At 41.8% G+C, this 22,258-nt stretch overlaps 1 protein-coding gene across 13 annotated transcripts in view; it reads right to left on the reverse strand.

Moving 5' to 3' along the window:
• Window positions 1-22,258, reverse strand: part of MARK3 (microtubule affinity regulating kinase 3) — a 79,404-nt gene that overhangs the window by 11,978 nt on the left and 45,168 nt on the right. For 9 of the 13 annotated variants that reach the window (XM_074326880.1, XM_019747207.2, XM_019747203.2 and 6 more), the window contains 9 exons: window positions 20,558-20,628; window positions 15,854-15,910; window positions 11,913-12,149; window positions 11,632-11,751; window positions 11,292-11,391; window positions 10,870-10,982; window positions 10,179-10,332; window positions 5,673-5,890; window positions 3,723-3,826 (listed from right to left, as the gene is read on the reverse strand). In XM_074326880.1, the coding sequence (XP_074182981.1) occupies window positions 3,723-3,826; window positions 5,673-5,890; window positions 10,179-10,332; window positions 10,870-10,982; window positions 11,292-11,391; window positions 11,632-11,751; window positions 11,913-12,149; window positions 15,854-15,910; window positions 20,558-20,628 (1,174 nt within the window). The remainder of the gene's footprint in view (window positions 1-3,722; window positions 3,827-5,672; window positions 5,891-10,178; window positions 10,333-10,869; window positions 10,983-11,291; window positions 11,392-11,631; window positions 11,752-11,912; window positions 12,150-15,853; window positions 15,911-20,557; window positions 20,629-22,258) is intronic. The other 4 variants (XM_019747208.2, XM_074326881.1, XM_019747206.2 and 1 more) reach the window with 1 other exon arrangement.

A 22,258-nucleotide genomic window follows, 5' to 3' on the forward strand; every position in this document is an offset into this window, starting at 1 on the left:
TATCAAACACCTAAACTTGTTTGAAAAAAGTTCTGTTGTGCTTTATTATAATGACTGACATCACACTACTCCCTTGGGGGTCCTCCAATGAATACATTTTCAACAGTCTCCTATAGGTATCTAAAAGCATATGAAAAAAGCAGGACAGCATGTCCAACTGACATGGGTTGGTTCATGACACTGCGAAGCTGAAAGGCCAGGTCCAGTTGGTGTGAACTACGACAATTGCTCCCACTCACATCTAACAGCTCCTCAGCAATAAGAAAGGCCAGTGTTTGTGGAGCAGTGTCAGTGCTAAGGGCCAAGTGGTGCAGACTCGCAAGGGGCCTACGTGACTTTCATGGGACCACACACTGCGGGTAGTAATTACACCCTCTCAGGCCCAGCTTCTACTGACTCGTAGGCAGAGCTGGAATTGGGCCATTTTCACAGCCTGACACCTGAAGAAGGCAGAATCATTACAGCAGGAGGATTACAGCAAAAGCTACGCTGGACTTCAGCATGCTTGGTTTCAAAACAAGTCTGACTTAGAAAATCGCTCGTGCCAAAGCAGCAATTGGCTATACGTCCTCTGCCTCAGACACCAATGACTAACTAGCTTTATTTCACAGTAAAGCTGATAAAACAGAAAAATTGCACAGTAAGAATCAATACATAAAATGAATTTCAAAATGAAAAACTATTAAAATCAGTTATATTGCCTGTGGTGAGAGAAATACATTTGGGGAGGCCTTGAAACATCACCCCATGTTCAGGGCAGAATGCTGAAGAGCTTGTTTAAGGCATGAATAAAGCCTTTGGTTTAAAACTTCATACAGTTTTTAGTATATGTGCTGCCGAAGCGAACACTCATACAGTTTTTATTCGCCATGATCATTCTCATGTTGAAAGTCAGTATAAACACTCATACGTGTAAGAAAAAAGTCCAACACAGTCAAGGCTAAAAATGGAAATGAACGTCCTTTCAGAAGTTAGCACAGATCCAGGCATCCCATAGCTCACCAGCATTTTAGTCAAGCAGCAAGACAGGTACGTAGGAGAGGGAAAAGCAATGATCTGCCTAGAAAGCCATCTGTGCAGTAAGAGGGCTCAGTGCACCTAATTTATGACTCACGCCCCTATTTGAAAGGTGAGAAAGTTGTCGCATTTAGTACCTTAACTAAAAGTAAAAAACATGACAACTACAGTTTGGCACTCAAACCTCCAATAATTTTCCATGTTATTGGAAATCCACTTTTAATTCACTTGTAAGATAGAAAGGTATTATTAAATTATGGGCCATATCTTGTGTGGTTTGGCACCGAGGCTGTTTAGTTAAAAATAAGGACAACACTTTCAAAAGCAAAGCATTTAAATGACTGATGCTAACAGAAGCAATGAGGCCCAGGCCAGGATAAGGAAGGGTCAGCCCCAATGAGGAAGTATTTCCAGGGAGCACACACACAAGTAACGACTCCACAGAGATTCAGAATTCTTAAAACCATTTCCACAGAGTGAACTGAATAACTGTGGGAAAGGGGAATTAGAAGAGCATGTGCAGACACAAACACAAAGGGGGGGTGCAGATCTTGGTCTTAACAGCCTCTTAAAAAGTCTGTACCTCAGAGAACTGTACATTCTAAAGTTCAAAAGGAATCTGATAGAATAGTTCAACAATTCAGGAGAATTTGTAAAGAGAAGAAGGGTCATGAAACAACACTTTCTAGTTCTACAGACTAAAATTCATAACATATTGGAAACATCTGTTTAATTAAATCTTTTACTTATATCATCTATTACATCACTTTGAACTAGAAGAAATTTGATAGATTTTAAAATGTAACAGTAATAAAAGAAATTTATCAGAGAATAGACTACTATTAAGAAATAGGGCCAGCCCTGTGGCTCGTTGGAGCGCCCTGCTCCTAATGGCGAGGTCACCAGTTCAATTCCCACATGGGCCAGTGAGCTGCGCCCTCTACAGCTAAGACTGTGAACAACAGTTCTCCCTGGAGCTGGGCTGCCGGGAGCAGTGAAGTCCGTGTGGGCTGCTGTGGGCTGCCGTGGGCTACCATGTGCTGCCATGAGTGGCCGGTGGCCATCGTGAGCAGCCAGCGACCGACTGCCCAAGCCGGGGAGAGCGCAAGGCCCATAACACCAGCATGGGCCAGGGAGCTGTGTCCTACACAACTAGACTGAGAAACAATGGCTTGAACTGGAGTGGGAGCGGGAGGTGGAAGAAAAGGTGGGGGGGAGAAATTTATCTATCATTATTTGTAAGCTATCTATAGTCCAATTGCTACACAAGTTAGTAACAGTTTTTAATCATAAGAAAAAAGACAATGTTAATATAAGCACACATATAGGAATTAAAAAAGACTGAAATGTAAAAATTTCTAAAACTTCACTGAATTATCAATATAATCTTACGTAACAGGCTTTTACCTTCATATCAATTCAAATTTAAGTGGTCTGTGGAAGAAGGAATGATAAATACTGTAGTCGTGTCTTAAGGATGAAGAAGAAAAGGAGACTGCTTAGTCTATCACAGAAACAAGGCAATTGCAGAAGTAAATCTCAGGGGAAAAAAAAAAAAAGAACCAATTTTGATGCCGGACATGGCAATGTGACATGACCAAATAATGCTCAAGTGAAGAAACCAGGGGACAATGACAGATGATGTAAATTTATTTTCTGGATTTCTACTCCAGAGCTTTATCTGCAGCTACACTTTGACTTTATCTCACCACTCTGAATTGTTTATACGTGACTTTTCCAAAACGAAAGAAGGAAAATCCATGCCAGCTTGGGGAACGGGTTCTATACAGAACATATTTAACTACTCTAACACCCCAACGTCTCTATTCTCTCTCCCCACAAACTAAGTCTACCCCATGGTCTCTGGGCCTACTTAATCTCACTTTTCCAACTCTACTTATTTCTTATTTTATAACCCCAAGAAAGCTGTTTGCAAAATACGACTCTCTTCTTATCGACATACTACTTTGTCAGTATTTAAATCATGCCGATCCTACGTACGCCTGCCTCTCCACCAGATTAAAATCACTCAGAAGACGGTGGCACGCTTCATTTCTCTGGGACTCACGCGTGCCTCTTTCAAGGTGGAGACTCTGTTACTACTCGGCCACCTGGCCCCTTTTGCAAACTGCTGACCACTGACGGCTCATCCACCTGGGGATTTCCATTCCTCAGGAGTGGGGCTCCCTGCTTCAGTCCTCATCCTTCCCCCTTTCACCCACTATTCAAGGTACTGAAGTGCACAAAATAATCTCGACTTCCCTATTCACTGTTCTACATTGAAACCATTATCTTACTATCTACAGTGTTTCCCCGAAAATAAGACCTAACTGGAAAATAAGCCCTGGCATGATTTTTCAGGATGACATCCCCGAACATAAGCCCTAATGCGTCTTTTGGAGCAAAAATTAATATAAGACCCGGTCTTATTTTCGAGGATACACGATATCGCCTCTGTGAAAGCTCCCTGGTTAAATTCGACCCTTTCAATCATCATATACAGCCAGCCAGGAGGACAAGCTCGGGACAGTGAGAGGCGTTTGGAATACTAGTACCTCACTAAAAACTCGCGTTTAAATACAATTTACAGGTAGAGAATACTTACCAGTATTATTTAAATTTTGATTATAAAAACTGAGAAGTAAACATGCTTCCATTTCTCTTGGGAAAAACAAACTTTCTTGCAAACAGCTAGAATTTCATACCTGTTCTCTCTGCCGTTTGGAATTACTGAGTGTCTGTCTGCTGTAGCTCTTTCACTGCAAACGTAAGTATTCCGCCGAGTCATTCCGCCAGATGCTGTATTACTCTATTTAAAAAAAAGAGCATTTTGTCTTAAACTGTGTAGCGAATATAATACAATGAGAAAAAAGTCACCTAAATAAACATGAATACTCAGTCTTTAAATAAACCTACACTGAAATAACAGTACCAGTCAAAAGATCAGAAAAGGGGGTGAAGGCGACAACTCTCCACTCTCTCCTGGCAGATAGAATGAAGAATGGCTGTGGTAGAGTGACTCTGAAAACCTGGCAATAATAATCCATAAAGTAATAACTCATGGATTATTTAAAGTAGGAAGATAGAGATCCACTATTTAAAAAGTAATACTTTCAAAATTAAAAAGCAAGGAGCAAAAGTCACAACTAAGGAATTTTATCAGTAAGAACAATTTTTAAAGAAAGATAAAAGCAGCCACCTTTAATACAGCATGAGCAGACCATGTATAGGCAAATGCCAAAGACTAATGGGAGAAAATTTTAACATTACCTTTTTCCTTTACAAATAATCAAGTTCTGGTGACTGATAATGTTCAGGATGTATTTTGAAAACAGCGGTGTAATGAGGGGAGCGATAGGGATGGGAAGTTAGGAAGGCAGAGAACAAGGTCCCTACCGTCCCTGGAAATTGTCAACAAAACTTGGTGGCTGAATGTAAACTGCAGGGCTATAGAATGACAATCCAATTTTACAGCATTAGGAAGCCAAAATTAAAAAACGCTTTCAGCACAGGGTTTACTCTGATAAAGCCCAACATCAGAGGATGGAGCAGACCAAAGAAAGGTCTGGGCCCCTTTAGGAGCCCCACCCCCAGACGGGCACAAATGGAAGACTACCTAAGGGGCAACAGCTTCCCGCTGGGCTCCTCCCTCAAGGGCTGATGGGGCGTGGGTGTCCGGAAGGCTGTGCCATTGTTAACTTTGTAGGAAAAAGCAAGGTTATAGAATTTCTTAAGATTATTCCTTTTTTGCAAATTCTTTCCAAAATCAATGTGCTAGGAATAATAATTACTATGTCAGGTCAGATAGAACACACTTCACTTAACGGAAAAATTTCTGAAGCTGAACAGAATCTATTTAATTGAACAAATATTACTTACTTACTGGGGGGTCTAAGGGTAGGGATTATGAGGTGGATTCAGGTCAGCAGTGTAATTTTAGGCAATTACCTAACTTTTCTTCATTTTCTTCACCTTAAAATTTAGCTAGAATGTGGAAAAGCACTCGGCGCAGTCCCTGGGACACGGGAAGGATGCATAGTTCTTTATCACTAGAAACCTTTGAAAATGCAGGGCAGGGTGATCGGATGGCTCAGTTGGTTAGAGCACGAGCTCTGAACAACAGGGTTGAAGGTTCGATTCTCCCATGGGACGGTGGGCTGCACCCCCAGCAACTAAGATTGAAAACGGTGACTGGACTTGGAGCTGAGCTGCGCCCTCCACAACTAGACTGAAGGTCAATGGAGCTAATGGGCCCTGGAGAAACACACTGTTCCCCAATACTCCCCAATAAAATTAAAAAAGAAAATGCAGGGCAAACAGTACATCCCTGGCCCACGGGGCAGTCAGACCTCCCAGTCTGTGTGGTCACCTATCTACACTTCCATCATTTGGTTTTCTCTTCCTGTTAGGCCCTGAGGTCTAACAGACCTCAGCCCCTAACACAACCTAGAGCTCGGCAGATGTTTGTGGAATAACTAGAAACGGCCCTTCACATAAAGGGTCTGATCACTCATCTAGCGGCATGGGGCTCAACAAGAAATACCTTCAATGCAGAGGTTGATGGCTGCATGGTGGCCTGTGTGGAGGCCACTCCAGGCAGACGAGATCACAGGACGGTTTTGACCCTATGACTCCTGGAGTTCAACAACACTTACACTAGGGACAGCGGAGCTCTTCTTGCGTTCAGGAATATCCGCCTTGTTGGGGTTACTTGCATTCCCAAGCATGGGACTGGCCGGAGCAATTCCCTTTCCTCCAACAGCACTGCCGCTTGACTTCCGGGAGGGAATTCCATCTTCTTTGAGGTCACCATCTGCAGTGCTGGTCTGACTCCTTTTCGGATACGCCACAACTGAAGGAACAGCCGGTCCAGCTGAAATAGAGTTGTTCCCTTTTTAAAAGTCAGAATACAGTTCACATTTTATTCTATGAAAATAAATATATTTTATAAGATGACCTAAGATTGCTCTTCAACTAAGGGAAATGTAAGACAGTAAAATCCTCTATGATGTTTCCCATCCGGGTATGATGTTTTCCCTATGCAATGAATTCAGTTTTGAAATTTCACTTCTTAGTCCCTAACTTTCTACTTAAGGTTTGTAAGAATGATCATTAGTGTGCTGGTACAGCTGTCCTTCAGAAACCTCTTCGGGGACAGTTCCTGCACACGTAACTAATCAAACTAACTTGATGCACACACATCACACAGTGAACCACTTCACCTGGTACATCTGAGTGAATCATCTTTGTACACAAGATACTTTCCCCTTTTGGAACAGATTTACGGGTCATTTCTTTAGTGGTTTTATCGTGGATCTTTTTTAAAGCACTCAATCTTCTAGATAAACAGGATTCTGAGTAAACAGGGAAAGGTGATATGCGCAGAGGAAAGCATGTTTCTCCTGCATGCGATAAGGAGGCAGTGGGTGAAGGTCCCCGTTGCACCCTCACCGCGGGAAGAGTGTGCTTCTGGGGAAATCCTGGGTGGACAATTAACGTATGTCCTATAATAAGCCATCTGGGGACTCTGATAGTAGCACAGGCGACTCAGGGCTCAAAGAATTGTGAAAACGAACAAGGTAACTAGTGTATTCATTATATATGATGTCCAGTGGTAAACTTAAGGTAACTAGTATACTCATTACATGCTACGTCCAATGGTAAACTTAACAAGGCAATTAGCATACTTTTTATATATGATGTCGAGTGGTAATCTTAAGGAACATACCAAATACTCATCATTTATTCTGCAGCAGGAAACTGTATTTTAGGTCTATTAAAGTGGGGTGGGGTGGGGTACAGAAAAGCTAATTCTTAGACAAAAATCTAAATGGTAAATCTATGTGGAACTGAATTAAAATTATACAAGGATTTGATTTTATTTATTGCAGGAGAACTAAGTGTCATTTAGCCATTTTAACATTTTAATGGACACTGACATAACCCTCTGACCTCGGTCATTCTGACTGCTCAGTTTTCCTGCATCATGTGTCTCTCTGTATTTGGTTGTACACACTTTTGGCGCAGGTGCAGATCCAGGTGAATACCACCTGCCAAGACACAAGACTTCTCCATCTCAAGGGTCCTGTTGGGGCCACCCTTCCATAGCTATAGCCACCCCTTCAGCCCCAACACTCCCCTAACCCTGGCAACCACTAATGTGTCCTCCGTCTGTGCACTTCTGTTAGTTCAAGAATGCTGTATGAATGGAATCAACACTGTGTAATCTTTCGAGGTTTCTTTCCCACTCAGCATAATTCCATTGAGATCTATCCACGTTGTTGCGTGTCACAGTGTGTTCCTTTATTGCTGATCACTGTTCCACAGTGGATGTGTCACACAGAAATGAGATTTTTATGTAGTCAATTTGTCAAGTCTTTTCTTTCACGGCTTTTAGTGTTTGGGGCCATAGTTACAAGGGCCTTTTGAAGTCCAAGTTATAAAAATTATCTCATGTTTTGTTTTACTATTTCTGTGGTTTTATTTTTTATATTTACACCTTCCTTCCAATTGGAATCTACCATTGTATAACATGTGAGAAATGAATACAAGTTTATTTTTTCTGATAACTACCAAATTGCCCCAGTACCATTTATTAATAAACCAGTCATTCTTTCCTTTTTTTTTTAAACAAAGAATCCCTTGAAAATCTGATGAAGATCCTGCTTGCTAGAACATTATGCACACACACACAGGTCCCAAAAAGAACCCCAGGTAAATTAAGCTGTGACTGTACAGAGGCAGGCATGTATCAATCATTGGTACCTAAAGGGAGGGACCAAGGGGAGAGGTGAGAGGTGGGAGGACGAGCTACAGGCTGGTCTGGCTACAGGCGTGTCTGTCTTCACTGGGAATCAAGTGGATTTACTACCCAGCGTATGTGGCGCCTATTCCATTTTTTAGCACCTAAAGGAACAGTGCCAGAGGCATAATCAAATCATTCCTTTGTTGGATCACTATCTTCTTCCCCATAAAGAACAAAAAAGTATGTGGAATTGGGTCAGTGACTTCCTATATACATGAATTTCTGGAAATATTCTTTTATGAACTTCTTTTGAATATTAGAGGCTCCGAGAAGGAAGAATGATGACTATCATAAAAAGACTACTCCGGGCAGCCGGTTTGCTCAGTGGTTTGAGCACAGTGCTCAAAACACCAAGGTCGCCAGTTCGATTTCCACATGGGCCAGTGAGCTGTGTCCTTCACAACTAGATTGAAAAAAGAAAACAAAAGAAAACGACTTGACTTGGGAGCTGATGAGTCCTGGAAAAACACACTGTTCCCCAATATTCCCAAATTAAAAAACAAACAAAAAAACACTACTCCAAGAGGAAATGGGCAAGTTAGTGGACAGAGGACGGGCCCAGGGACCAGGAGTCCTGGGTTCTGAGCCAGGTGTTCCCACGTCTATATAATGGCAGGAGACTTTGTGAGCTCTCTTGGCCTATTTCCTTATTGATAAAATGGGTTTTTGGTGAGTGTATGATACCATGCCTTAAGTATTTTTTAACTCTAAAATTTTCTGAGCTGTAGAAAAAGGCATCAGGAACCCAGATGGAACCTATGTGCTTAAGGAAGAATTAATTTACTAAGACCGTCACTAGAGATAGGAGAAAACTCCCTTACCAGCTTTCTTCCAGGATTCAGGACAACTCCCTTTAAACTGGATGGTTTAGAGCAATATGTAGGCATTTTGCTAATTGCCCTGCAGTCCACAAGCATTGAAAACCCCTCCTTGTTAGCAACTGACATGAACAAAAAGAAGAGACCGAGACCCAGATCAATGCCTAGTGTACCAATGCCGTGAGCACAGATCCTGGTGCCAGAACGGGTTCTAAGCTCTCGGTGACACCCTTGAATAGCAGACATGCAGACAGTTTACTGACAGTATCGGTATACGGTGCTGCTTCAGCCAAACCACACAGACAGACGGCATCCACAGAAAGAGAAACGGAAGCCACGCAAAGTGTCATCACTTTTGTACAAAATCAAAGCCGTCCACACTAGAATGCTCTGTGCGGTTCTAAGTGCCAATTCAGAAGGTGAGAGGATGGAGGTGGCCCAACATCCAGAGAGGGAAATGAACTGAACCAGAGGTAAACGGATGTGCCATGTGAGGACGCAGTTTTGGAAGTCAGGACCAAGCCAACATTGATTTGGTTCTTGCGTCCTAGAATCCTGGAATTAAAGGAAATACCTGCAACATTAACACTCTCAGTTACAGGCAAGTAAACACACACATGCCACAGTTTCTGCATTTCCACACACAGGGGACTGAGTGCTTTGGAGGGAGACTGTCTAGTTTGGTGAGCATCTCCTTTAGGGCCCTAAGTCTCAGAAAAGATTCACTTCCACGTGACAATTTAAGAGTCAGTGTTTAGATGCACCAACAGCTAGACATGGCTGAGAATGACACAGGTCAAAAATATAAGCCAATTAAGGAAAAACTGGGGCACATCTTCAGGGCTGTGCTGTGCTATGTGGCAGCCACTGGCCACCTGCAGCTATATACAGTAGTACTTCAGTTTTTAAACATCTCCACTGACGAACATTTCGGTTTATGAACACTGTAAACTCGGAAGTAAATGCTTCAGTTTTCGGTTTTTGAACACGCCTCGGAAGTAGAACATGTCACGTGGCTTCCACTGAGTACAAGATCCTGAGGCCTAGCTGTCGGCTGTTTTCAAATGTTTCAGAACTCGAACGGTCTTCCGGAAGGGATTACGTTCGAAAAACCGAGGTACCACTGTATATTTAACTTCACAAAACTGAAAATCATTCCCTCAAGTCAAGCGCTCCACAGGTATGTGTGGCCACTGGCTACTGTACTGGACAGCACAGCTCTAGAGCATTCTCAGCACCACGGAAAGTTGTACTAGATAGTGGCGCTCCAAAAAGGAAGCCCAAAGCAGAGACAGGAAGGGATCAGCAAAGAAGCAAGCCAGAAGAAGGGGTCCCCAAGGGACTGCGTGGTCAGCTTTCCAGCCCGCAAGGTCTTCCCTAGCGAAGGCCATGGGATGTGCAGGAGACTGAGCCCTGAGACCATTAGGCCAGCACCTACAGGGCGGCTGAGGTGCCGAGAAGGGAAAGCAGCCCAGGATCCCCCAGCAAGGTGAGGAGAGGCCTCCTGCAGTGGGAGGTCACCAAGGGAACACACTTACCATGGTCACTGTAACGCCGCTGCTTTTGGCTTGAAGAAACACTTCTCTGCACTTTGTGGTGCGGAGACTGGCCAGTGCTGTTGTTGAGGTCACTGCTTGGCCTAACCTTAGCAAGTGAAAGATTGCTGCTAGAACTGGAGTCACTAGCATCCAGCTACGAGAAAATGAGAGAAACAGAGCAAACCACAACACGAACCCAAATGGCTTATTAGGAAACTAAACTTCTTGTAACACACAAACCTCTCACAAACAGCTCATTTAGAGAGAAGAATCATAGTGCACAAAAATGACAACCCGAAGCTCAGGCAAAGTGCTTTTCCGACTGCGGGGAGAAAAACTCACAAAGGAACAGGTATTTATGCTCTCCTTTCCAGGTGTTTTCAAATAACTTAAAGCGCTCTATTTACTTCACCTGATACTTTGTATCAGTTCTAAACTATTCGTGGCTATAGGTTAATTTAGGAAAGCAAGTTTGTGACAATATCCACTAGTAAGGCTGTTATCTTAAAGAGATTAAAATAGCAGCTAGCTCATCAGAATCAGAAGAGCTCAATTTTCATCTGAAGGTAAACTAAAAAATGATACGCATAGTAAAAATGTTACACATAGTAAAAAAATAAAAATTAAGAGAAGAGCTTACATAAACTTGTGATTTACATAGAGGATATTTTTTTTCTCTGATCACTCTTACCTCTGAAGATTTTCTCCCCAACAACAAATATGTAGCTGTGATTTCATCATATTTCATTTTACTAAGGGATTCTTGGATTTCTTCTTGTGAATATCCCATTCCCACCATAATATCTAAAAGAAAGACAAAATATAGTTTATGTGTTTTGTTGGGATAAGAAATCACTGTTACATGCTATAGTATTTTCCTTTATTTGACTCAAAAGATCACACATTTTCTAACATAAATGGGCAGCTGGCTTACTTCTGAGTTCGTGAGTGTTAGTATAGCAAACTGCACATATGCTCCTGAACATGACAAAACAGATCAGCTGATTCATGTAACCGACGCTTAACTTCCCATTATCTCCATCTTAGGCATACAGGAGTCACACCAGAAATGCACTACGGGCACACAAAGGCACGCAGGCACAGGTGAATTACCTATTCTCTTCTGGTCTGAGATGTCTAGTTCTGGTTCAACAAATGGCTTGAGCTCGTCCTCCTCATGGCCCGCGTTGATCCACCGGTCCTTCATGATTTGCTGCAAGGGAACTGTTCATTAGTAGCAGCAAGCAAAACACTGATCACCACACTTAGGAAAATTTACTTAACAATTCATCGATTATAGCTCAAAGGGTAACTTAAAAAAATGTTTTGAATGCTCAATTCCTGCTTTAAAAGCCCCAGGATAGTTTTCAATATGTTATATAAACCAAGCAAAGCTCTAAAAATACTTTAAAGACTCTCCAAAGTGGTTATTTATCTTCATGTATATGATTACCTCTAGAGTGCCTCGTTTGATTGGATTTAGCACCAGGAAACGTTTGAGAAGGTTTTCACAGTCTGTGGACATGTAGAAAGGAATTCTGTATTTCCCTCTTAATACTCTCTCTCTCAGTTCCTTTGGGGAGGTAGAGAGGAAAGAAAACTAGTGAGCCAACTCTGAGGTTAACGAAGAACCCCCAAAGCCCGCATACTGATGTTACACGAGGAGACCAGCACTCGCTGTGCTGGGAAATCTTTTTAGTTTTCTAAAGAGGCTGGTGTAAGTGCTTCTTTTACCTTTAGGTTCTGGCCATCAAAGGGGAGCGACCCACTGACAAGGGTGTACAGAATGACACCGAGGCTCCACACGTCCACTTCAGGCCCGTCGTATTTCTTGCCCTGGAAGAGCTCTGGGGCTGCGTATGGAGGACTGCCACAAAACGTGTCCAGTTTACCGCCAACAGTAAATTCATTGCTAAAACCAAAGTCAGCTATTTTAATGTTCATATCAGCATCTAACAATAGATTTTCAGCCTAGAGGGAAAACACCAAGACAAAAATGAAATTTAACCAAAATGTAATTAGAACTGTGATAAAATTAGGCATTTTATAAAAGCTTTTGTAATGATATAAAGATAATACACCCTAATGAATAAAATGAGAAAACATTCTTTCCAGAATAAAATGGAAATAAATCAGAATTTCTGACTTAACATTAAAGACACGAGGTATAGATTAATTCTAGCACTAATATAAACAACAAATGCCCCACGATAAAAAAACAAACAAAACAACTTTTAAGTAGTTTTTCAATTAAGAATAAAAAAGGGCTTTTACCAAATTAATGCTTCTGTAAGTGCACAGCCATTTCACAAAACTGCTAAATAGCTGTATAATAGCTATTATTGGAGAGGGGAGAATCCTAAACCTCAAACAAGGTACAGATCATAGTCATTTTTATTTATTTCAACAAATATATACCATGTGGCCATTACATACCAGGCGTCATGTTAGTGTCTGGATATATAATGATGAACAAGACAAACATGGTGCCGCCCTTAAGAAGCTCATGGATGAGGAGGGGAGTGGCAGAAAAATGAGCAGCGACACTCTCTGACCTAAGTGTTGGGATAGAGGAGGGGTGGGGGCCATGGCCTGGCACTGAAAGGTGTGGGATGGTTCCAGAGAGGGGGTGAGATTGAAGCTGCTGCCTTAAGGTTTAGTTGACACTAGTGGGTATGCTGATGAGAAATATTTCAGACAGAATAAACAGTCTGAAAACCCAGAAGGTGAGAGAGAACGTTTTGCTCAAGACACTGAAAGGCAGTGTGTAGAATAAAGATGCAGAGAGAGAGAGATGGCTGGGGATGTGGCCATGGCTGAATCACAAAGGGCTAGCAGAGTGACCCGCAGTCAGGAAGTTTTCATTGTCAAGATAAGGGCAACGGGAAGCCACAGAAGAGCTGTTCAAGTGGGGACAGCGATCGCACTTGTGTTCTTCACAGGCCATTCTGGGTGCAATAGGGAAACCACATGGGAGGGAGGCCAAGCCAGAAGCAGGAAAGACCAGGCAAGAAGCTCATGTGGTAACCAAGTACGAATGCTGGTGGTCTGAACAATGACGTGGTAATGGGGACAGAAAGCAGCAGCAACAGGACCTGGGGACTGAGTGGACCACAGAACAGAGAGGGGCACCTAAGGGACATTAGTAACAAGGATGAGAACTCAATATTCAAGTTCAGGAAGAAGAGCTTCAGGCTATGAGTTTGCTGACCCTGAGGGGCCAACGGATGCCTAGGTACAGGTCTTTCTGTCAGCTGGGTACTGGGTCCTAGAAGGGAGCTCGCGCTGCAAGAATGGATTTGGGGGTCATCAACATACAGAGGCTACTGCAGCTAATAGAAAGAAGAAGGGTGCAAATGCAGCCAGGGTGGGGCAGAGGAATAAGCAGGTGGGTGACAAGTATGTGAGGAGAGAGAGGGCGTGAGTACCTAGTTAAGAAAGGATCTAGACAGTGTTTAGAGAAACATGGCTGTGAGGGTGAAGAGAGAAAAAGGGTGTATTTGGAAGGGGAGTGGGGTGGAGAGGTTTTTCAGTAAAAGATGGTATAGACTTGAGCATCCTCTTGTAAATGCTGCTGGTGAGATCCAGCTGAGCGAGACGGTGAGTGGGACACAGGAGACAGGAGGCCGCAGAGGGGCAGCAGCCCCTGCAGGGAGACAGGACCTAGAGTGCAGAGGGGGAGCCCACAGAGGCGCCCCACTGTCCTGCAACAAGAGTCAAGTTCTGAGGGGTGAAGGCGGGTGAGATGTAACTGAGTGAGGCCTGCTGGGAACCCGAGGGGGTTTCAGCCTGGTGCTTTTGTTTCCCTTGTGAAACAGGAAACCTCTTCTTATGCTGAGAGGGCAGAGGTGGAGGACTATGGAGTAGGTCTCAAACACCAGTGCCGTGAACAGGACAGAAGGCTGACGCAGTGAGAGTGGGGGAGGCTCCCATCTGTTTGCTGGTGTGATGATTTTTCTCCAGAGACCAACTCCGAGCTGCTCTGACTAAAATGTAAAATACTTTTCATAAACCTAATTTTTATTTTTCTACAGAGCAACAATAATCAAAACAGCACGGTATTTGCAGAAAAACAGACACAGCAGATCAATGGAATAGAACTGAAAATGAAGAAATACACCCACATAACATTGGGCAGATAATTTTTGACAAAGGAGCCAAAAACATACAATGGAGAAAAGAAAGCATCTTCAATAAATGGTGCTGGGAGAATTGGAAAGCCACGTGCAAAAGAATGAAACTAGACTGCTATTTGTTACCATACACCAAAATCAACTCAAAATGGATCAAAGAACTAACTGTAAGACCTGACACAACAAACTGCATAGAAGAAAACATAGGTACTAAACTCATGGACCTTGGGTTCAGAGAGGATTTTATAAATCTGACCTCAAAGGCAAGGGAAGTAAAAGCTAAAATCAATTAATGGGACTCTATCAAACAAAAAAGCTTCTGCACAGAAAAAGAAACCATCGACAAAATAAAGAGACAACCAATTGAATGGGAGAAGACTATTTGCACACAACGCCTCCGATAAGGGGCTAATATCCAAAATATGTAAGGGAACTCATACAACTCAACAACAAAAAGACAAACAATCCAATAAAAAAATGGGCAGAGGGCATGAATAGAAACTTCTCCCAAGAAGACATTAAAAACGGCCTATGGATATATGAAAAAATGCTCAACTTCACTATCTATTAAGGAACTGTTAATCAAAACCTCAATGAGATATCCCCCATCCCAGGTAGAATGGCTATTATCAACAAGACAAATAGTAACAAGTGTTGGAAAGGCTGTGGAGAAAAACGAACCCTCATACACTGTTGGTGGGAATGTAGATTGGTACAGTCACTATGGAAGACAGTGTGGAAGTTCCTCAAAAAATTAAGAATAGAATTATCATATGACCCAGCAATCCCTCTCCTAGGTATCTACCCAAAAAATCTGAGAACATTTATCCATAAAGATATATGTGCTCCGATGTTCATTACAGCTTTATTTACAGTGGCCAAGACATGGAAACAACCAAAGTGTCCTTCGATAGATGACTGCATAAAGAAGATGTGGTATATATACACAATGGAATACTACTATGCCATAGGAAAAGATGAAATACTGCCATTTGCGACAACATGGATGGATCTTTAGATTATTATACTAAGTGAAATAAGTCAGAAGAAGTCGAGAACCGTATGACTTCACTTATATGTAGGATATAAAATTGAAAGCAAAGGAAAAAGACAAACAAAGGAAGAAACAAAAACTCATAGACACAGACAACAATTTAGTGGTTACCAGAGGGTAAGAGGGGAGGAGGGTGGTAGATGAGGGTAAAGGGGGTGAAACAGTATATGGTGATGAAGGAGAACTGACTCTGGGTGGTGAACACATAATGCAATATACAGATGATGTAATACAGAATTGTACACTTGAAAGCTATTTAATTTTACTAACCATTGTCACCCCAATACATTCAACTAAAAAAAACAAAACACCCTCATTGTTATTTTTAATTCTCTTTACTGTAACTTGATTAAAAGGATTTGATTATTATAGGATTTATTTTTTCTTATTTAACAACACAGTCTAAATGAGGCCTCATTTGGGTTATAACTGCTGGGAGAACTGAGCGCATACAAGAAAAGCACCCTCTAGTGGGCACTGGGACCCACCTTGAGGTCTCTGTGAACAATCCGCTTCTGGTGGCAGTACTGGACCGCAGATACTATCTGAATAGGAGAGATGCAAAATGAACAGTCACCATGGGCGCAGATTCATCAGTGAGATGAAAACACGTCATTAATGTTCACGCATGCTAAATGCTCAGACACTTCACATCTGTGTGGAGCTCTAAATACAATTTTCTTAAGCTCTGAACTTTTCAATTGGGAGAAATTCAAGGGTGAGGGCAGGAAGCGATCGGTGAGTATGTTCTCCCTGTTCTCTCTAGTTTAACTGGAAAAGTCTCTTCTGGGGGCCTCCCCCTTGACATTCCAGTACTTCTGAGTGTGGTGCCACAGCCCAACAAGTCACCAGGATCTGGAGGGCCCAGCTGCCCCCAGGCCCAGGCCCAGATGCTCTGGGGTGACCTCCATGCCCACGTGACCAACTCAAGACCAACAGGCAGTTACAGACTCTCCATGGCCAGGTGTTAACCCAGGTTGGTTCTCTGTTAGTTACTTTTCTTCCCAGTCAGTCTGCTCCCTACAACACTCTCTTCCTTTTAGCTGATATAGGTTCAAGGACAGCAGAAGTTACTTCACTTCTGGGAGGATCAGCTTCCTCTTCCTTAAAATGAAGAATAAATGCAGTATGCAAACTACAAACTATGGGAACTATTATGTGCTCTCTCAATAAGGGCCCCCCTACTCTCGGCAAATGGTGTGCTTTGAGTCAACTTCTGATTGGTCCTGGGATCAGCACTGTTAAACAACTGTTTTGCTGAAATTCCACACTTACTAGTAATTTTCTCATCAGTCTCCTTTTCTAATTATAAAAGTTTTGTATGCTCATTATAGAAATTTTAGGAAATACAGAACAGTTTATAAAACTATATGCATTACCACCAGAGATAACATCGCTGTCATTTTGGTGTATTTGCCTCTAGTCTTTTCTTTGGTGTTATGCACATGTATTTATAATATATGGCTTTATATATACAAAACCGGCATTACAATGAAACTACTGCTTGTTGCTCCAAATCACTACCAACCTTGAAATGTAAGTCACACGCACTCACCTGGACTAGACATAAAAACTCACAGGGCTGTTCTACTGGTTAATATTTAGTTCAGAATAAGCAGCAAAGAGGAGCTGGGCTGGGATGGTATCAAAATCAGGGCTTCATACTTTGTAATAAAGTGAATATTCAGAAGATCAGACCTACTCATAATCAACTAAAGGTACAAAAACTCCAATGCCAAAATAAGCATTTTAGAGCATCTGTTACTTTGGAAATGCTGTTTCTATTCTGTCGGCATGGAAAATGGGAAAGTGAAATTACTTTGTTTTCCTAAAACAACATTAGGTTTACTGCCTAGGACATAGGTAACTTTTTATCTTCTGCCTCATCCAATTTTCTTTCTGTCCCCCACCCCCATATTGAGTTTTCTCTTGTAGATATTTTCAAATTCTGTTGTTCAATTAGATTTGACAATTTCCTATGCTTTCTCAAAGAAATCAAAGAATTTCTCGTTTTACCTCCAAACAGCTCAAAGCTAATGCAATGCCACAATAACCAAAATACTCAACTTTAAATGATTGCTTTTTTGGCATTCTGCTTTTAAGCTAGAAGCAATTACTTCTAAAGAAGGCCGAGAACCTGGATGTTTTCCAGGTTAGAATCTGAATGCAAGCATTCATACATGAAAGGACAGAAGTTGTGACATCACCAAGCCACCAAGACAGAGGCCAGGAAAGACGATGGAGGCAGGAATCTATTCTCTTTCTTTGAGAAGAACAAGAGCTTAGCCAAAAAATGAAAACAGCATAAGCAGTAAGTAGGCTGAGAATGGTGAAGAAGTGGGAAGAGGAAAAACCCTCTGCTGATGAACATGGAAAGAAGGGCCAACCTTTGACAGAAAATAGAGCATGCGCAGTGTACTCTGTGTGCAGCATGCTTTCCGCTTTGTCATAAAATGGAAGACTTTTTATTTAGTCAGAGTAATGAGGACATAAACTTTTGGAAAGCATGGCAATTAGAAACAGAGAAAGAGAAACACCAATATCGTGCTGATCCTTCCAGGTTTAAATGAGCTGTCTTAAGGGATACTGTAGCAAGGAGAAAGAATTACATTAGCTGGAAGCACTGTAAATCAAGTCATTAATTGTAAAAGCATGTGAACTCCCTTTCCTGGGTCAATTAAGGTACTTCAGATAAAGGCTTCAGAATTTTTGCAGGAAATTTAAAATAAAAATCTGAGCAATTTCCTCAAGATTTAGGTTAGGAAATGTCCAAGTCCCCCTGACAAGTTGGATCCCACCGAGGGGACAGGTGGAGATGGGAGAAAAGAAGGTTTCGGTGTAAGTGCTACCCAGCCCCCTGAGAGAGGGAGCAGCTCCAGCGGCTGCTGCCGGTCTGCACTGGCCTTCTCCTCCGTCAATAAACCACATCTGCATTAATGTGCACGTCAGACAGATTCATCTGAGTGGGAGGGAATTTAAGTTTTATAAGACAAAAAAAAATACTGGTTTTTAGGCAGCCAATTTATAGAAATTAAGAGTACAGTTATGAAAAGGGTCAAACAATAAAGAGAAATTTGAGGGGGGTGGCTGGTTAGAGCACAGTACTCTTAACAACAAGGTTGCCGGTTCAATCCCCACATGGGCCACTGTGAGCTGCGCCCCCCACAACTAGGTTGAAACAACTACTTGACTTGGAGCTGATGGGTCCTGGAAAAACACACTTAAATAAGTTAAAAAGTTAAAAAAAAAAGAGAAATTTGAGTTTCCTTCCATAGATCACAGAATAAAGTGATAACAGAAGTGAAAAGAACTTCAGAATTCATCAAGTATAACTTCCTCCTTTTTATAACTAGAAAACCTGAGGATCAGAGAAGTTAAATAATAGCCAAAAGTTAGTTTCAACTTTATATTTAATAGGTTTTATTTCAGAGTACCATTAGTATGTTTGAAGCTTTTAAATTATATTTAAGCAACAGCAAAAGTTAAGAAAATTATGAGTGAGTCCATAACTGTAAACACTAGACTAAGCAATCAAGAGAGGCAGATGTCAGGAGAAATCTTGAAAATTAGCCAAAACTGCCTTTCCAAATATTGTGAAACCTTTAAAGACTCCTGTCTATATGTCTACCTTGACAAGCTTATATGAGAATAAAACAAAAATTTTAAAGTTCTAAGATAAATGAGTCTATACTTCCATTTGAATAAAAAACTTATGGCCACCCGGGTGGCTCAGGTGCTAACGCCGGCCGAGGTCACCAGTTCGATTCCTACATGGGTCAGTGAGCTGCTCCCTCTACAGCTAAGATTGTGAACAACAGCTCTCCCTGGAGCTGGGCTGCCGTGAGCAGCCGGAGGTTGGCATGAGTGGCTGGCAGCCAGTGGCCAGCATCCAGCCAGTTTGAGTGGTCGGTAGCCAGCATGAGCGACAGCCATGGGCTACTGGCAGCCACAGCCACCGTGAGCAGCCGAGCTGGCGAGAGCCGTGAGCAGCTGACCTACGACTGGTGACCGACTGCCTCAGCTGGGGGGAGCGCAAGGCTCATAACACCAGCATGGGTCAGGGAGCTGTGTCCTACACAACTAGACTGAGAAACAACGGCTTGAACAGAGCGGGGGTGGGTGGGAGCAGGAGACGCGAAAGAAGGGGAAAAAAACAACTTACAACCATGAGAGCACAGAGTTCATTTAAAAGTAATAAAGCACCTGGGCCTTCCCTTCATCTAAGGCAGGGTGGGCAAATTATGGCCTAGAGGCTAAAGGCGGCCACCATTTGTTTGTGCAAATAAAGTTTTGTTAGAACACAATAATGTGAGTATATTTGTTTACATATTGTCTACAGCTGCTTCTACACTAATAAGAGGAGAGTTAAATAGTTGCAACAGAGACCACATGGCCCACAAACCCTAAAATAGCTACTATCTGGCTTTTGCTGATTCCTAGTCTAAAGAATCGCACAACGTAATAATTAAAGAGTTGAGATTTGGAGTCACAGGACCTGGGCCTGAATCAATGGCAGGTCTGAATCTTGCCAGACATCAAATTAGGGGCAAATTATTTAACCTGCCCATGCCTCCGTTTCCTTATATTTAGCAAATGGACATAATAATACGCAACTCACTAGGCTGCTATGAGATTTAATGCAGGGAAAGCACTTATCCTAGTGTAATGATCAATCAATAAATAGTTATTAATGAAGATAGGAGAGTGAAGTCACTTTTATGCTTAAAACTTGCTTATTAAAATGAGTTTCCTTAAACGGCAGGGTAAAGACAAAGCAAGAAGTTTAAGTCATTAATGAACAGATAAAGTTCTATTTCGTTTTGGCTTGTGTAGAACAAAACTAATACTGAATTTTGGGATTGTGACGCTCTTCTTGCTAAGAACTCGGGAATGGTTTTAATCAACACAATCATAGGTGTTCTGAAAGGTTCTAGTTTTTTAAGGCTCGACCGTCAAAAACTAAGAGTGAGATGAAAATTCTAATGACGAAAATTCTAATGCCGAAGCAGCTGCCTCTAGCACAGTGCCTTAGGCATGAGAGGTACTTCATAAACTTTTGTTGAACTGAATGGCCAACCCCTGCTCCATCCAAGGGCCTCATAACAAGGTACAGAGGCAAACACTTGTTTGCTTCAGGGTTTAAGCGAGTTAACATTATTAAATCAATCAACTAAAGGCACATTAATTCATACCTGTCTAAATTTAGCTCTTGCTTCTTTTTCCTTCATTCTTCCATGTGCAACCAAATAGTCAAACACTTCACCTATAATTGAGAGAAATAAAAGTAAGCAGAAGTCCTACTTCTAAGCATTAATTTTCCATAAATTGATGACGTTTCATTTTAGCCATGCTCTCATTTTTATTTTTAAATATAGGTATAAACAGAAACATGTGGAATTTAAACTAAACTAGCCTTAACTTTAACTACAGGCAAAGTTCATTCACAAAATCTTTAAGCTAGTGAAAATCCTTGAAATTAGATTCTCTTATGTTTAAATTACACAAGTTTTATTTTAAAGATTGTGTTTTTAATATGCTTTAATAAAAACTTAGCAGTGAAAACTGAAAGTTAAAATTGGTAAGTTATTTGTGTTAAGATATCTATTCTGTAGGATTAGGATAACAAAGCATTTCCTGAATATAGTCATTCATTCAACAAACATTGATGGAGTGCCTACTAAACTGCCAGGCGCTGTTCTAGACTCTGGAGACAGAGCAGTGAACAAAGCCAAGTCCCTTTCCTCGTGGAGTTTAGTCTGGGAGGGGAGACAGAATAAACAAATGAACATACAGGATGGAGATAACAAGGAGGGCTGTGGCGGCAAAGCGAAGAAGGAACAGGAAGCGCGTGTGCGCACGCGTTTTGCTGACTGCTGTGAGCAGGGAAGGAGGCAGAGGGTGAGCAGAGATGAAGAGGAGGTGAGGTCATGAATGCAGCCCTGCAGGCTTCCGTAAGCACTGGGGCAGAGCTCTGAGTGAGAGGAGAAGCAGAGGACAACATGGAATGACTGGCCTCTTACAAGGACCACTCGGGCTGCTGCCCAGAGGAGAGGGTTAGGGCTGGGCAAGGGGCAGGGAGACCGACTGGGAGCAGCACAACATTCAAGACAAGAATGAGGACGCTGGGCCGAGAGTGGGGAGCGCAGCGGTGGGGAGAAGTGGGGGATTCCAGACACACTGTGAACCAAAGGGTAAAGCCAGCAGAATGCGCAGGCAGACAGCTAGGCGGGAGGTGGTTCCCACGGTATTAATTTCTCAGAAGAGACGTGACCTTCAGGGAACGTATCAGTAATGCCAACTGCGTATCAATTTAGAATAAAGAAACACCTCTGAAATCAACAGAAAAGAGTACTAACTTAGCAATCAGGTAGAAAATGTGTTTGGGAAAGAATTATGTCTAATTCATACAAATAAAGAATACCTTCCAACTTAGTGACGGCATTCAACTAAAATATTCTGGTACTTAAAAAAGCTGTTTCAGAGCACAACTTAAATACTTTTGAAGAAAAAGTCATTCTGAATTGTACATTAATATCTGACAACCTTTAGCCTTAAATGAATAAATTTTTAAATAGTGGATAGGCATAAATGTTTCAAGTTATTGCTTGATTATATAATGATCTTTTAAAACGCATTACATGTCATTAATTTACACTACACAATTCATTTAACTATGATGAATTACGAAGTGAAATGTCAGCTCAGTAAAATGTCAGCATTTTCTAAGCAAATGACCTTCGTATTTGCAGAGTAGTACACAATGTCAAAACAAGTGGTTAAAAAGTGAAAACAACTAAAGTCATGTGCATATCATAAGGAAAACAGTTTTGACTTTAAAAAAAAACTAACGGATTAAACACACTAGTTATAGAGTAACACAGATAAAAAGTCCA

The sequence above is a fragment of the Rhinolophus sinicus genome, linkage group LG03 (genome assembly GCF_036562045.2).
Source record: "Rhinolophus sinicus isolate RSC01 linkage group LG03, ASM3656204v1, whole genome shotgun sequence".
NCBI classification, from domain to species: domain Eukaryota; kingdom Metazoa; phylum Chordata; class Mammalia; order Chiroptera; family Rhinolophidae; genus Rhinolophus; species Rhinolophus sinicus.